The sequence below is a fragment of the Meles meles genome, chromosome 5, assembly GCF_922984935.1.
Source record: "Meles meles chromosome 5, mMelMel3.1 paternal haplotype, whole genome shotgun sequence".
Lineage (NCBI taxonomy): Eukaryota > Metazoa > Chordata > Mammalia > Carnivora > Mustelidae > Meles > Meles meles.
Genome location: NC_060070.1, coordinates 154,618,686 through 154,631,356, shown reverse-complemented (window position 1 = coordinate 154,631,356; position 12,671 = coordinate 154,618,686). Strand labels below are relative to the sequence as shown.

Here is a 12,671-nt window from a genome sequence, read left to right as displayed (position 1 = left end):
GAATGAAACATTGGACCAGATGGACCTCATAGACATATACAGAACATTCCACCCTAAAACAACAGAATACTCATTCTTCTCAAGTGCACATGGAACCTTCTCCAGAATAGACCACATACTGGGTCACAAAGAAGGACTCAACCGATACCAAAAGACTGACATTATTCCCTGCATATTCTCCGATCACAATGCTTTGAAACTGGAGCTCAATCACAAGGAAAAGTTCAGAAGGAACTCAAACACCTGGAAGCTAAAGACCACCTTGCTTAAGAATGCTTGGATCAACCAGGAGATCAAAGAGGAACTTAAACAATTCATGGAAACCAATGAGAATGAAGACACCTCGGTCCAAAACCTATGGGGTACAGCAAAGGCTGTTCTAAGGGGGAAATACATAGCCATCCAAGCCTCCCTCAAAAACATTGAAAAATCCAGAATACACCAGCTGTCTCTACACCTTAAAGACCTGGAGAATCAACAACAAATCAAACCAACTCCACATGCAAGCAGGGAAATAATCAAGATTAGAGCAGAGATCAATGAGGTAGAAACGAGAGATACAGTAGAACGTATCAATGAAACAAGAAGCTGGTTTTTTGAAAGAATCAATAAGATCGATAAACCATTGGCTACACTAATCCAAAAGAAAAGAGAGAAAGCCCAAATTAATAAAATTATGAATGAAAAGGGAGAGATCACAACTAACACCAAGGAAATAGAAACAATCATCAGAAATTATTACCAACAGTTATATGCCAATAAGCTAAGCAACCTAGATGAAATGGATGCATTCCTGGAAAGCTACAAACTCCCAAAATTGAACCAGGAAGAAATTGACAACCTGAATAGACCAGTATCTAGTAATGAGATTGAAGCAGTGATCAAAAACCTCCCCAAAAACAAGAGCCCAGGACCTGACGGATTCCCTGGGGAATTCTACCAAACTTTCAACGAAGAAATAACACCAATTCTCCTGAAGCTGTTCCAAAAAATTGAAGCAGAAGGAAAACTTCCAGACTCTTTTTATGAAGCCAGCATTACCCTGATCCCCAAACCAGGCAAAGACCCTACCAAAAAGGAGAATTTCAGACCAATATCACTGATGAATATGGATGCAAAGATTCTCAACAAGATCCTAGCAAACAGGATCCAGCAGCACATTCAAAAGATTATCCACCATGACCAGGTGGGATTCATCCCTGGGTTGCAAGGTTGGTTCAACATTCGCAAATCAATCAGTGTGATAGAACACATCAATAAGAGAAGAGAGAAGAACAACATGGTCCTCTCAATTGATGCAGAAAAAGCATTTGACAAAATTCAGCATCCGTTCCTGATGAAAGCGCTTCAAAGTATAGGGATAGAGGGAACATTCCTGAACTTCATCAAATCTATCTATGAAAGACCCACAGCAAATATCATCTTCAATGGGAAAAAGCTTGCAGCCTTCCCGTTGAGATCAGGAACACGACAAGGATGTCCACTCTCACCACTCTTGTTCAACATAGTATTAGAAGTTCTAGCAACGGCAATCAGACAACAAAGAGAAATAAAAGGTATCCAAATTGGCAAGGAAGAAGTCAAACTCTCTCTTTTCGCAGATGACATGATTCTTTATATGGAAAACCCCAAAGACTCCAGCCCCAAACTACTAGAACTCATACAGCAATTCAGTAACGTGGCAGGATACAAAGTCAATGTACAGAAATCAGTGGCTTTCTTATACACCAACAATGAAAATACAGAAAGGGAAATTAGAGAATCGATTCCATTTACTATAGCACCAAGAACCATAAGATACCTGGGCATAAACCTAACCAAAGAAGTAAAGGACCTGTACTCGAGCAATTACAGAACACTCATGAAAGAAATTGAAGAAGACACAAAAAGATGGAAGACTGTTCCATGCTCTTGGATTGGAAGAATAAACATTGTTAAAATGTCTATACTGCCTCGAGCAATCTATACTTTTAATGCCATTCTGATCAAAATTCCACCAGTATTTTTCAAAGAGCTGGAGCACATAATCCTAAAATTTGTATGGAGCCAGAAGAGACCCCGAATTGCTAAGGAAGTGTTGAAAAACAAAAACAAAACTGGCGGCATCACGTTACCCGAATTCAAGCTTTACCAGAAAGCTGTGATCACCAAGACAGCGTGGTACTGGCATAAAAACAGACACATTGACCAGTGGAACAGAGTGGAGAGCCCTGATATGGACCCTCAACTCTATGGTCAAATAATCTTCGACAAAACAGGAAAAAATATTCAATGGAAAAAAGATAGCCTCTTCTATAAATGGTGCTGGGAAAACTGGACAGCGATATGTAGAAGAATGAAACTGGAACATTCTCTTACACCGTACACAAAGATAAACTCGAAATGGAAAAAACCTCGTCATGAGACAGGAATCCATCAGGATCCTAGAGGAGAACATAGGCAGTAACCTCTTCGATATCAGCCACAGCAACCTCTTTCAGGATATGTCTCCAAAGGCCAAGGAATCAAAAGCAAAAATGAACTTTTGGGACTTCCTCAAGATCAAAAGCTTCTGCACAGCAAGGGAAACAGTCAACAAAACAAAAAGGCAACCCACGGAATAGGAGAAGATATTTGCAAATGACAGTACAGAAAGTGTTGATATCCAGGGTCTATAAAGAACTCCTCAAACTCAGCACACACAAAACAGATAATCATATCCAAAAATGGGCAGAAGATATGAACAGACACTTCTCCATGAGGACATACAAATGGCTATCAGACACATGAAAAAATGCTCATCACTCGCCATCAGGGAGATTCAAATTAATACCTCATTGAGATATCACATTATACCAGTTAGAATGGCCAAAATTATCAAGGCAGCAGACAACGTGTGTTGGAGAGGATGTGGAGAAAGGGGAACCCTCTTACACTGTTGGTGGGAATGCAAGTTGGTTCAGCCACTGTGGAGAACAGTGTGGACATTCCTCATGAAATTAAAAATAGATTTTCCCTATGACCATGCAATTGCACTGCTGGGTATTTACCCCAAAGATACAGATGTAATGAAAAGAAGAGCCATCTGTACCCCAGTGTTTATAGCAGCAACGGCCATCGTTGCCAAACTGTGGAAAGAACCAAGATGCCCTTCAACGGATGAATGGATAAGGAAGATGTGGTCCATATACACGATGGAGTACTATGCCTCCATCAGAAAGGATAAATACCCAACTTTTGTAGCAACATGGACGGGACTGGAAGAGATTATGCTGAGTGAAATAAGTGAAGCAGAGAGAGTCAAGTATCATATGGTTTCACTTATATGTGGAGCATAACAAGGAACATGGAGGATATGGGGAGTTGGAGAGGAGAAGGGAGTTGTGCGAAATTGGAAGGGGATATGAACCATGGAGACTATGGACTCTGAAATATAACCTGAGGGTTTTGAAGGGGTGGGGAGTTTGAGGTTGGGGAACTAAGTGGAGGGTAATAGAGAGGGCACATATTGCATGGAGCACTGGGTGTGCTTCAAAAAGAATGAATACTGTTATGCTGAAAATAAATAAAGAAATTTAAGAAAAAAAAAAGGCAGGCCAAAAAAAATAAATAAATAAAATGATTATTGCAACACAAAAAAGAAAAAAGAGAGAAGCTTTCCTAAAATATTTGCTTGGATAACCCTCTGGCAATAGTCTAAGAATTGTTAATCACCTCTGTGCACCAGTCCCCATGGGCTACACCATGTTAGCCTTCTAGCCTTTAGAGTCCTACGTAAACACTACTTGGAGCATGCATAGACCAGCAGAGGGCTCTCCTGGTTTAATTGGGCAGAGATCCATTTACAAATGTGTCCAACAGGAGTACATATGAAATGACTACAAATATCATAACAAAAATACATTTAACAAACCAAATTCACCAACATTTCTACCAGTTCCTGTCTCATTTTCCTCCAACATCCAATTTAAATAGAGACTTCATGGAATCTTAGTTCAGTTGTTGCATTTCAATGCAAATGTGATCATGGTGTTAGTCCAAGAAAGTGGGGGCTAATCAGTATTTCATGGACTCAGTAACTTGCCGAACAAGAATCCTGACTATGGGTGAAATGAAGGCTCGTCATCATGGGAACATGGGTATCTTTGGACTACAAAAGAACACAACAGCTGTGAATTCTTCCCTCCTGAAACGTAAATATGTTCTAATTTTCTTTATCATTTTCTCTCCACGTCATTCTAAACATTCAAATTATATTTAAATATGTTTGCTTCATTCATCTTAAATTTCAAGGAAAAAAATAATTTTTAAATTCATGCTACAGTATTAGAAAATGGAGCCCATACTACGAAAAATGACAAACCTGTGTCAGTGAAAACATTGCACACCTCTTTTTTAACATCTGTTTCTTCAGCTTGTGCTCTCTCGTTTTTTTGTCACGTTCACCTTCCGATTAAAATTACAATAATAGTTAAAAGTTGGCCCAAGGCTAAAACCAATATGGAAAAGATTCACAAGCACAGAATGAAAATTCCTGTATTTGGTTTTATGACATTAAATTACATGAAGTATAACTCCAGGCTTGACACTTCTGAAAAGGATACCTGGGTTCTTATAGGACCCAAGGCATAAACTGACCTGGTAATGTTTTCCACCTGGTAAACTAACATAAATTTTAGACACTACGTGTATCATGGATGTTTGCTGCCTTCTTTAGCGGTATATAGCACACCTAAAATACTGTGTTCACTTCTCAACTCATAACAAAAGGATTTTTTTTAAGTTAAAAATTCCGTAATTTTTTATTCCTGGTACCACTACTACAATTTACACGGCAATTTACCTGATGCAATGAAAAGGAAAAAAGACAAAGCTACAATAGATAAAAGACCTCAGGAATGTATATCTAATTGACAGTACATTGCATTAATACATAGCTGCACTTTTTGCAAACTGTGGCTATGACAGTCCTGAACAAGAAGGGTTTCCTGTTTAAGATGCATTAACTTTTCTGACTATGGATCATTGGTCCTTCTGTGGCAAAATTTACATTTCCTCTAATGTATTTGGGACAACTGTCTCAAAGTAACCTGCAGCTTTCCTGACAACTCCTTGCTCTCTCTCCTACTATGAACTGTAGCCCTCTTCTTCTGAAAAATTTTTTAGAACCTTCTGCTACCACATCCATCACTTCCACCACCAAATCCAACCAGCACCATAGGGACTGCCCGAGCTTCTTCTACCAAAACTGCCCCCCCCTCATGGGTCCATAATTTGATTGCTGTTGCCCACTATCACTTCCAAAATTATTATAGTTCTCACCACCACCAGAGTTACCACCTCCAAAATTTCCTCCTTCATTGTAACCATCATATCCTCCACCACCACCTCCGTATTCACCACCTTGGTTTCCACATCCTGGTCCACCACCACCATAGCCTCCTCTTTCACCAAAGTTTCCACCACAACCAAAGTTACCACCACCTCTGAAATTTCCTCCATGACCCATGAAGTTGCCAGATCCACCTCCAAGGTATCTTTGTGATCCAGCAGACTGCATTTCTTGTTTATATTTTTAAGATTTATTTATTCATTTATTTATTTAATATAGAGATAGAGATAGAGATAGAGAGAGAGAGAGAGAGAGAGAGAGATAGAGATAGAGAGAGAGAGAGAGAGAGAGAGATATCACAAGTTGGCAGAGGCAGGCAGGGAGAGAGAGGGAAGCAGGCTCTCTGCTGAGCAGAAAGTCCAATGTGGGTCTTGATCCCAGGACCCTGAGATCATGACCTGAGCTGAAGGCAAAGGCTTAACCAACTGCACCACCCAGGCGCCCCTGAATTTCTTGTTTAGAAAGGGTCTTTTTCATTTCACAATTATGCCCATTAATAGTGTGGTATTTCTTTTTTTTTTAAAGATTTTATTTATTTGACAGATAGAGATCACAAGTAGGTAGAGAGGTAGGCAGAGAGAGAGAGAGGAGGAAGCAGGCTCCCTGCTGTGCAGAGAGCCTGATGTGGGGTTCGATCCCAGGACACTGGGATCATGACCTGAGCTGAAGGCAGAGGCTATAACCCACTGAGCCACCCAGGTGCCCCGATAGTGTGGTATTTCTGAACAACAGTTTTATCAACCGTATCATGATCATCAAAACTTACAAAGGCAAATCCTCTTTTTTCCACTCTGCCTGTCTTCTATAACTATTATGGTTTCAATCTTGCCATTTTTTTCAAAGTAGTTTCTCAAACTGCATTCTTCTGTATCTTCTTTAATACCACCAACAAAAATTTACTTCATTTAGATGGGCACCAGGCTTTGCAGAATCTTCTCTAGAAACAGCTCTCTTTGGATCTTCTATACATGCCCAACAACCTTGTGTGGTCAGGCACACATTGCTGCATCCACCTCTTCAACACAAGAATAAGTGACAAAACGAAACCCCCTGAACCGTTTTGTTTGGGGGTCTTTCATCACCACACAATCTGTAAGTGTACCACATTTTTCAAAATGTTCTCTTAAACTATAATCTGTAGTTTCAAAGCTCAAACCACGAATGAACAGTTTTGTCAACTGCTCTGATTCCTTTGGATCAAGGCCCTCCGTTTTGGAACTGGACTCATCTCTTCCAACTCGAGTTCCATATGGGACCAAAATCAAAGGCATTTAATAAACCATGGTGAGTCAAAGGGATAGCAAACAGAAAAACACGGTAATTACACATCATACAGTGTTAGGAAGAGCTGACAACCATCAAACACTTAGTCTAGAAACATAAATCAAAGCGTATATTTGATAATAGGCTCTAATATCAAAGGACATATAAAAAACTGAATTGGGAGAAATTGGAGGGGGAGATGAACCATGAGAGGCTGTAGACTCTGAGAAACAAACTGAGGGTTTTGGAGTGGAGGGGAATGGGGGCCTTAGATGAACCTGGTTGTGGGTATCAAGGACGGCGCCTATTGCATGGAGCACTGGGGAGGGGGACATAAACAATGAATCTTGGAACACAGAAAAAATAAAATTTTTTTAAAAGGACATATAAGCAAAAGACATATAAACAATTTTTAATGAGCTGAACCAATCAATATTGCCTAGAGAAGCACATATGTGTAATCAAGCTATTAAATACTCGGAGGTGATTATCATAAACACCAGGATAGTGGATACTTTAGGGACAGGGATGGGTAATGATTGCTTGAGGCACAAAGAGAAGCTCTTCGGTACTTACCAAGGTTCTATTTCTTGAGCTGAATGTTAGTTATAATAATATTCAACTTAACTCCTTGAGAATTTTGTATTTTTCTGTATCTATCTTTCATTGTGTAACAAAACTTTTTTATAAAAAATAATGATGACTTGACTTATTCCATGTTATTTCCAGAATAAAGGAAAAGATCCAGTGCTCTGTTAAAAAGGAATCTCTGACTTAACATAAAGAGTAAGTAAAAAGCAAAGATTAAAGGACAGCTGTGAAGTTATGAAAATAGAAGACAGGTGAACATTCTGTGGAAGACCTCCTTTGTCAGACAGAAGGCTGGATCATGTTTTCTGAGTCTATTTCAACTCCAAAATTCTCTGGCCTTTTAATTCCCAAAACTCTCTCAATCTTACTTGGTCAAAGAATGCTCAGTGCATTTTGTAATCAAGGCATGTTGAGAGCTAAGTCCTCTGCATCTCTTGCCTCTGGGTTTATCAGTTCAGTAATACATCGAGCTTGTGGGCACTTTTGTGTACATGAGTGCTCACATTTGAAAAGTTATGTAAGTGCAAAATTTTAACCATTCCAAGTTCAGATCTAGATCATCATAGTGAAATCACCAGCATGAAAAATGAAGAGAATAAGTAGTGAATAGAATAATAATAATTTGTGGGTAGGTGAATACAATTTTTTATATTTTATTTATATTCAATTAGCCAAGGTATAGTACATCATTAGTTTTTTATACATTCTTCAATGACCCATTACTTGCATATAATACCCAGTGCTCATCACATCACATCCCCTTTTAATGGCCATCTCCCAGTTACACCATGCCCCAACACCCTCCTCTCTTTCCTCAACCCTCAGTTTGTTTCCCTGAATCAAGAGTTTCATATGCCTTGTTTCCCTCTCTGATTTCTTCCCCCTAGGTGTTCCATCCCTTCCCCTATTGTCCTCTGCACTAATCCTTATGTTCCAAATATGAAGGTGAATTTTGAGAATTAAATATAAAAAAAACAGAGTTTCTAGTGTTTTTACAAATACTAACCCTCACCACCACCTTTTGAGGAATATTGTTATCTTCACTGAACATGTAAGAAGCTGTGTAAAAAAAATTACATAACTGCCCAGGACACATTACCGCCAAGTAGTGAAGCTGGGATTTGATACCAAGCTCTGATTCCAGAATCTGGCACATAAGCACTATGCTCAACATAGCTGGCATCAACCACATAAAAACTTCAAGTCATTAAATAAATAGAGTTCCCATTTTGAGAAAAAATATATCCCTAACCCATACTACTTGGGTAGTATGGTAATAACACACTACTTGTTAATAACAGCTCCTTCTTCATGATTGTAACATTTTCATGTTTTAATTCAACTGTTTGTAACAATGATATACAGTAAGTAATTTACCTTATTTCACTGTAACTGCAACAAATAAATTTATTTTTCCTTGGCCGCAAACACACATGAATATAAAGCACCCTAAATCTGTAGTTGATGGTCAGATATTATAGACATAAAGAATGATAAACCAAAATAACAGAAAATATTTATAAACTAATTCAGTCATTAAAACTTCCATATATTTAATGATATGATAATTCAAAAATAGGGAAATACATATATATCTGTCACCTTTCTGTATTCATTTAGAACTGAAATGGAGTTTTACCTAGAGTTCCAAAGCAACCAGAGGATTGACTCAGATAGCTGGTATATTATACGTGGAAAAACAACTCACTGCCCATTATACAAGCTGCTTTTTGATCAAGTTACCTACCTTGCTACTTTTGCTGAATGACCAGGTGAGCAGGAACTGACACAGGTGATTGCCGCATGTATGTGATAACCGGAAGATTCTGGAACTACTTCAGATTTTAACTCTGAAACAAATCAGTAAGTCTATTTAAATGCTTTATTGGCAGTTGTGATTGGCATTCCCAAAAACACAGGGCCTCTGTACATGGCAATGGAAGTTAATAAGAAAGATGAGTTTTCCTAGCACCAAAATGCATGCACAAAATGGGACAATAATAGGGAACATCAAAATTGATCTAGGAATGGCAGTGTCTACAATGTTCAATAGGAAGGACAAGAGGAGGAGGTGGGTGGTGGTGGTGATAATGGATGGAATTAATGTATTTTGAAATGAATATAGAAACTGCTACCAAATGGTGGATCTTACTCCAAGAAAGTGGATCATTTAACTTTTTATCCCATATGCCACTCCTTTGAAAAGGGAAATATTTGTCATGATCAAGTGAGGCTTATGTCACACGTTCAAGAAGGAAAAATATATCGGACACATTTCTCATTTTTCTCAAAATATATCTGCATCTTAAATCATATTATTAATTTCATGGGTTCATTACTTAACCAAAACACACAGAACTATAAGTTTCATGGCATAATTAAACCATTTAAATGACTTACAATTCAGTGGGTTTACCATATTATTTTTAGAACCACTCTGGTTATGAGTAAGCACAGAGAGGCTTTGGGCAATGAACACAGGGAGTGTTAACAGAGGGGTTCCAAATGGGAGAGAGCACACAGACATCTAAATTGGGGATACTCATGGTATGCTACAAGGCAAGCTATTTCTGCCTAGGGCTGATGCTATTTTGATTACCACGATCTTGTTTCCTAGACTTTCCTATGGAGCCATGGACACAAACAATGGAAGTTCCACAACAGATTTCATCCTGCTGGGCTTTTCTGATCGACCCCAATTAGAACCCATCATCTCTGGGGCGGTCTTCATCTTCTATATTGTGACTCTGGTAGGAAACACAGCCATCATTCTTGTATCTTACCTAGACACCCAGCTCCATACACCCATGTATTTCTTCTTATCCCATTTGTCTTTTTTGGATCTCTGCTATGCGACTAGCATTATCCCCCAGATGCTGGTAAATCTATGGGGTCCTACAAGGTCTATTACCTATGGAGGGTGTGTGCTCCAATTCTTCTTTTCCCTTGACCTGGGAGCCACTGAATGTCTTCTCTTGGCTGTGATGGCCTATGACCGCTATGCTGCTGTCTGTCAACCTCTTCACTACAGGGTCATAATGCACCCTCAGCTTTGCCAGAATATGGTGCTCACTGTGTGGTTAGGTGGCCTTTGCTGTTCGTTAATTGTTTGCTCCCTGACCTTGAAATTACCAAGATGTGGGCACCGGGAATTGGATACCTTCTATTGTGAGATGCCAGCCCTGCTCAAGATGGCCTGCGTCTACTCAAAAGTAATGGAGGTCATTATCTTTGCTCTCGGGGTGGTACTTCTTCTAGCACCTCTATCACTAATTCTCATCTCATATGCAGTAATCACTCAAGCAGTCATGAGGATCAAGTCAGCAGGAAGGTGGAGTAAGGTCCTTAATACATGTGGTTCCCACCTCACAGTAGTAACTCTGTTATATGTAACAGTCATTTACATGTACATGAGGCCACAGAATAGCAGCTCCCAACATGAGGGGAAGTTCCTTTCTCTCTTTTACACAGTCATCACACCCACCCTTAACCCTCTGATCTACACTTTAAGAAACAAAGATGTAAAGAGTGCGGTAAAGAGAATACTGTCTGTCAAAAAATGGTCAGCCGGGACGCCTGGGTGGCTCAGTTGGTTAAGCAGCTGCCTTCGGCTCAGGTCATGATCCTGATGTCCTGGGGTTGAGTCCCATATTGGGCTTCTTGCTCAGCGGGGAGCCTGCTTCTCCCTCTGCCTCTGCCTGTGCTAGTTCTCTCACTCTCTCTCCCTCTCTCTGACTAAAAAATAAATAAAATCTTTTTAAAAAATTTAAAAAAATAAAAAAAAGATTTTAATAAAATAAGTCAGCCAAGTCATGAATTAGATGGAAGAGAACTATTAAAATAATATTGACCTTTATCAACAGAATATGAATCAACTCATTTATGCAAAGAGTATTTATTGGATGTTTACCATGTACTAAGAATAATAATAAGTATTGACTTTAAAAAATATTTTTAAATTTCTAAAAAATCATTATTGAATATTAGGTACTGACTTTCTAAATAAGTAGGAACTAGACAGAAATTATGAGAGAAGAGAGTTGAGGGAAATTGGAGGGGGAGGTGAACCATGAGAGACTATGGACTGTGAAAAACAGTCTGAGTGTTATGAAGGGGCAGGGAGTGGGAGGCTGTGGAAACCAGGTGGTGGGTATTGTGGAGGGCACGTATGGCATGGAGCACTGGGTGTGGTGCATAAACAATAAATTCTGTTGCACTGAAAATAAATTAAAATTTTAAAATGGGGGAAAAAAGAAGTTATGAGAGAGAGATACAGACACATAAAGAAATTTCAATTCATACATTTAAAAAGCTTCAGGACTAATCACGGGCCACAGAATAGTAAACATATAGTTATGAGATGTGATTAAGTATACTAATAGAGAAATGTAGAAAGTATTAAGAAGATATTTCACATTATTTTAATATAGGATTAATAGGATACTGATTACTTTCTTTGCAGAATTATCATTTTTATTGAAAATAACACTTTCTTTCCTCAACGTGATACTTCCAACATTGCATTTGTGGTGGAGACCAACTACCCATTCCACCTTCTGCTTATAGTTTTAATTGGCCACCTGGCCAACATACTTCATATCACATTACTGAGCTTGGCTTCCACCAACAAAAATCCAGGGAAGCAAAGTGTGCAACTCCTGAGTTATCTTCTCAAATATGAAGCCATTTGCCCTCACACCCCCCCAACCCACTTTCTCTTGGCTGCAATGAGAGTGTGCAGGTAACTAGCTTTGGTGGAAAAAACAACATCGACACTTACAAATAAAGCCACTAAAAACATCCCTCTCCAGGTTATTGTGTAGACATAAATGTTTTATGTCTTCATATAAATAGGTAGCAGCATGATTGTCAGATGATATGCCAGTATTTTGTATTGTGTAGTAAACAACCTAAATTTCTTTGAAAGCACCTGCATCATTGTACATTTTCACCAGCAACAAATAACAGTTACTGTTGCTTCACAACCCCCCTGCACTGGGTGTTGTCAGTGCTCTAGATTTGGGACACCCTAACAGGTGTGAGGTGGTATCTCACTGTTGTTTTAATTTGCATTTCTGTGATGACATAAGATGTAGAGCATCTTTTTTTTTAAATTTATTTTCAGCATAACAGTATTCATTGTTTTTGTCCCACACCCAGAGCTCCCTGGAATACAAGACCTCCCTATTACCCATCACCTGGTTCCCCAACATCCCAAACCACGCCCCTTCAAAACCCGAGGTTGTTTTTCAGGGTCCATAGTCTCTCATGGTTCATCTCCCCTTCCAGTTTCCCTCAACTACCTTCTCCTCTGCATCTCCCCATGTTGTCCATGCTATTTGTTATGTTCCACAAATAAGTGAAACCATATGATACTTGACTCTCTCTTTGCTTGACTTACTTTGCTCAGCATAATCTCTTCCAGTCCCGTCCATGTTGCTACAAA

General features: G+C 39.1%; 1 protein-coding gene across 1 annotated transcript; it reads left to right on the top strand.

Moving 5' to 3' along the window:
- The first annotated feature begins 9,858 nt into the window (after window positions 1-9,858).
- LOC123942279 (olfactory receptor 2W1-like) lies at window positions 9,859-12,102 on the top strand. Its single transcript, XM_046006128.1, has 2 exons — window positions 9,859-10,813; window positions 12,080-12,102. The coding sequence occupies exons 1-2, from the start codon at window positions 9,859-9,861 to the stop codon at window positions 12,100-12,102; spliced, it is 978 nt and encodes a 325-aa protein (XP_045862084.1).
- The last annotated feature ends 569 nt before the right edge of the window (window positions 12,103-12,671 follow it).

Excerpts from the sequence above, each read along its gene's own strand:
- LOC123942279 (XM_046006128.1), top strand. The coding sequence starts at position 9,859 with ATGGACACAAACAATGGAAGTTCCACAACAGATTTCATCCTGCTGGGC. Across the intron at positions 10,814-12,079 it reads CGGGACGCCTGGGTGGCTCA|GTAGCAGCATGATTGTCAGA; the intron begins GTTGGTTAAGCA and ends TCATATAAATAG.